The sequence below is a fragment of the Arabidopsis lyrata genome (assembly GCF_000004255.2).
Source record: "Arabidopsis lyrata subsp. lyrata unplaced genomic scaffold ARALYscaffold_2, whole genome shotgun sequence".
NCBI classification, from domain to species: Eukaryota; Viridiplantae; Streptophyta; class Magnoliopsida; order Brassicales; family Brassicaceae; genus Arabidopsis; species Arabidopsis lyrata.
The window spans coordinates 9,547,584-9,552,014 of NW_003302554.1; the positions used below are offsets into that span (position 1 = coordinate 9,547,584).

At 34.0% G+C, this 4,431-nt stretch overlaps 1 protein-coding gene across 1 annotated transcript; it reads left to right on the top strand.

Annotated features, from left to right (window-relative positions):
• Positions 1 to 679: 679 nt before the first annotated feature.
• Positions 680 to 3,064, top strand: LOC9322995 (replication factor A protein 1). Its single transcript, XM_002886884.1, has 10 exons — positions 680 to 838; positions 946 to 1,213; positions 1,305 to 1,401; positions 1,483 to 1,604; positions 1,676 to 1,760; positions 1,846 to 1,981; positions 2,101 to 2,285; positions 2,414 to 2,537; positions 2,637 to 2,810; positions 2,924 to 3,064. The coding sequence occupies exons 1-10, from the start codon at positions 680 to 682 to the stop codon at positions 3,062 to 3,064; spliced, it is 1,491 nt and encodes a 496-aa protein (XP_002886930.1).
• The last annotated feature ends 1,367 nt before the right edge of the window (positions 3,065 to 4,431 follow it).

Below are 4,431 nucleotides of genomic sequence, written 5' to 3' on the forward strand. Positions count from 1 at the left end.
TTATTCTATAGTTACGTTCTTATTATGGATCATATATTTACGGTGATACGTTCGTCAGCGAGAGCATTTAAATTTACATCGAATTTGTTATTGCGTTGGGGCTTAAAATAATATTTTATATATATGTTAAATTGACCATTTCGTTGAGGCTGCGAACAATATTGAAGGATTCTTTTCTTTAGTCATAGGCTTCAAAGTGTATGCGTTATATAAAACTGGAAAGTGAAGGAGGACTTACACCTTCGTTAGTTTAAATTAATAACATAATACATAAATATTTTTGTAATTGGATTCCATTGAAAGTTTACTCTTATCGACTTTGTTTACAGAAAATAAAAATATGGATTTGTCACAAAATTGTAAACATGCTTAATCTATGATTTAGCGAGACGATAAAAGTAAATATTGCGGTTTTTATCTACGCATTCGATTCGAAAATATCTATAATAACTATTTGGTAAAGCTATAATATTTCCAGAAAATTTTATATACTAATAGCGAAGATTTACATTTATCTCTTAATTCGATTTTGTTAATATCCATAATTATTAAATTTTATTCTATATTAGTCGAAAAGGTCGGTTAAATCCTAAACATTTTATGGCTATATATAGGATCTACTACTCGCTTTCAACATTAACGAAATCTATTAAGATATTATACTTTTGTGCGTTAAAAAATGTCGTCAAGCAGAAAAAGCAAAAATTCACTAACTTTCATCGATGATATCAATCCTATTCACGATCAGAATAAGATTAAGGTGTTAATCTTGAGGCTGTGGAAGGCGTATCAGAGAGATGCGGGCAATACAATCGAGATGGTTTTGGTGGATGAAAAGGTTATGATTTGATTATTATTTGAGATTATGTCTTCTATATCATGTGTTTGCTTTGTTTTTGTATCGTATAAGTATGCTAAGCATATTCTCTTTTTGGTTTTAAGTAGGGTTCAAGAATCCATGCAATTGTTGAAGACAAAAATATCAAAAAGTTCGACAGTGTCCTGAAAGAAGGTGATGTCGTTACCTTAAATCCTTTCAAGCTCATCAAGTACTCTGGCGATTATAAGAGCAACAGTCTTTCTTTCAAGATTTTGTTTTACCGAACAACCCAGGTCAAACCATGTGATGATTTTCCAAAGGAAGTCCCTGAGAAGTATTTTGTGGAATTTGGTGATGTTTTAAATGGTTCACGAGACACGCGTGTTTTCGTTGGTAGGTCTGGTTTAAATAAAATATCTTAATTAGTTTGATATTTGTTTATCTTTATCGCTGTCAAACTAAATAACGATACGTATTGTTGTAGATGTTATTGGTCAGATTGTCAACGTTGGACCGATAGAGGATATAAAAATCAGAGGAAAGAGTACTCCAAAGCTCGACGTCGAGTTGCGTGATCGTGGGTATGTTAATTATGATTAGTCATTATAAGAGTTTGGTTTTCTGTATGCTTCGTTTTTTTGACGTGTTTATCACGTAAATAGGAACGTACGGTTAATATGTACTCTATGGGCGGATTTTGCTAAGCAAGTTAAGGTTTATACTGAAGCAAATCCAGCGGCTGTTGTTTGTGTGATTAGGTGTGCTCAGGTTAAGGAGTGGAAAGGTATATATGTTGGTCGAATAAACTTCAAATATTCCGATGACTGTTCTAATTTTAATTGTTAACTTATTTAGGTAATTGGACTATATCTAATGCTATGGGCGCAACACGTGTATTACTCGATCCTCCAGGCGTTTTTGTTGATGAGTTCAGATCAGGGTAATAGACATAATATTGTTTATTTATTATGTTTTGTGTTATTGTATATGTCTGTATAGATATTAATATAGAATTTTTTTTGTAGGCTACCAACCGATGGCGTTGTCTTGACTAATCATGATAATAGTGAATTGTTTGCTGGATCAACTGTATCGATACGTGATCAATTCTTGGTGAAGAATCATAAACGAACTGTCCGAGATATAGTCGAGGCGTTAGAGGTAGACACCATAAATTTATGCGTTATTCTTTATATTCATGCGTTTTAAAGGGTAAAAAAAAAATTTGTTTGTTAATTAGAACTGGTTGGTATTTTAAGTCTGACCTCTAAAATCTATAGGAGGGTATGTGTGTGACCATGGTCACTGTTGGATCCGTCGAGCGAACGTCGAAATGGTATTACGTTTCGTGTAAGATGTGTAATAAGAGTGTCGAGCCTTATCCAGAAAATTCTGGTGATGATGGAAAACCACCTCTTTACTATTGCGGCGTTTGTGACAAGGATGTATCTGCGGTAGTGTTCAGGTGATCGTGTCTTTTGAATGCCTTGTTTATATCGTCTTGTGCATGTTAATACCGTCATACTATGTTGGTGTGTGTAGTTTTAGAGCTCGGTTGTTCATTATTTGTCCTGGAATAACTGTTTGTTTTAGGTACCGATTGGTTCTGGAGGTTTCTGATGCAACTAACTACAAGGCAAGGTTTTTGTTGTTTGATGCAATGGGTAGTACCCTCCTCCGTAGAACTGCACAGGAGCTCTATAATGCAGTTTCTGAGGTAATGGATTCGCTTTTGCTATTGTTTGTTATGTTGTTTATTCTATTTTTAACGATTATTTGTTCGTATGTTTAATCTATTTGCATGGTTTAATGATAGAATGACCCCTCTATACTTCCCTCGGAGATTGGGGCATTGGTCGGGAGGCGGTTTCTTTTTAAAGTGAGTATAGGTGGCGATAATCTGAAATCGGATCGGTCGCATTACGTGGTACAGTTATTTTCTGATGATGATGAGCTGATTAAAGACTATTCTGATAGTCTAGACTCCGAGGTTCGTGTTTTGTAGCTTGGGTTGTTCTGTTTATATGAAACTGTATGTATGTGTTAAGTTTACTAAATATTCGGTGTTTTGCTTTATATATACTTAATATTGGTGTTTCTAAGGTTTTGGTGCCTTTGCCCGTAACGCCTATTACAAAGGAGGCCAGTGTTCGCCGTGGCGGTGTATCCGTCGAGAATCCGAAACCTCCTACGAAGAAAATCAAAATCGAGGGCAAGAAAGAAGAGAGTTTTGCCACAACTTAAAGAAGAATTTGGTTTTTTTTATATATCTAGATTTAGCGGTTTTATTTATATTTAAATATCATAGCAGACTTTACAATACATTGTGCGACTTTATGTTCGTTTTTTGTTGTGACTGAGTCTGGATGTTATTTGGTGTTTTCGTTATTTGTTTTTTTTGTTTTTTTATACCTTCCCAAGTGTCATATTTAGATATTGTTCGTTTTTTGTTTTCTATGATCGGTCTGATGTTGTTTGGCAAACGACAAACGCGACTTTCTGCTTATACACGTGCAAGTGTTTTCGCTAGGTCTGAATATATTCTATACGCAACTAATACATGCATTTTTTATTATACTAATGATATGTGTTAGGTGTTATTGTTTGACGCCAATGTATTCACTTAGAAATATTGTTATAGATTAAGAGTCGCATGTAGGTAACATGTGTTTAGCAAGACGTGGATATTATTATATATGTATTATTATAAAATATTGGATTTCGTTTTATGTCGTATATAACAGTTTCACGTTATTTGTGATATATTTGGTATCTGATTTAGCATGCTGATTTATAATTAGTTAGGGTTATGTGAGCATTCACGAACTCTATATATTTGCACGTTTTATATTATGCTTATATGGTCTACTAACGTAGGTTGATATCCCGGCCGTTTCTCTGAGCAACGCATAAATTGGTAGGTCTATTGTATTGAGATATGTAACATTAACAATTCTAAAATATTAAATATTCGACGGAATTAGAATGTTTCTTTTTAATTTGACATGCGACATACGCATATATAAAAACATATATACGGATAAATACTGTTTGTGTAACAATATGTTAGAGTTAACATTTTAGGTATTGATAGATTTGATCATATCTCCTATTAATATAGTGGTATGTTTGTTATTATCCATAATAGAAAATATTATTTTCCTTGGTTTTAAGTCGCTCAATATTTTACGTAAAAATATAGGTCTTATTGGGTACCCTAATACCTAGCTTATATATACGTCTATAAATAATACATGCATTCTTGTGTTAATCATTGCGAACGCTCGTGTTGAAAGATGGAGGTAGTCGTTAGTATTTTTACTTGATGTTGGTCTGATATAGTTTATTTGTTCGGCGTTAAGTTGGCTTTCTCTTTCCGAAAATAACAATCATGTTTATTGATTATTAATACGTGAATGTTTTGATCGGACAGGTTAACAAGCAAAACACTAACTCAACCCATATTAGCCAGACGGATGAATGCATCGTAGCTATCCAACAAGCGGCTTCGTGGGTGTTGTCGGTCGATAGATTGCGTGGTTTATTTGTTATGCTGATGGATGTTTTCTGCGAGGCAGATCCGTTGTCGGTCTGGGATGCTACCTGGGATG

Bases quoted from the DNA above. Each gene is read 5' to 3' on its own strand.
- LOC9322995 (XM_002886884.1), top strand. From the start codon at position 680: ATGTCGTCAAGCAGAAAAAGCAAAAATTCACTAACTTTCATCGATGAT. The intron at 839-945 runs GTTATGATTTGA...GGTTTTAAGTAG, and splicing joins TGGTTTTGGTGGATGAAAAG to GGTTCAAGAATCCATGCAAT. The intron at 1,982-2,100 runs GTAGACACCATA...TAAAATCTATAG, and splicing joins ATATAGTCGAGGCGTTAGAG to GAGGGTATGTGTGTGACCAT.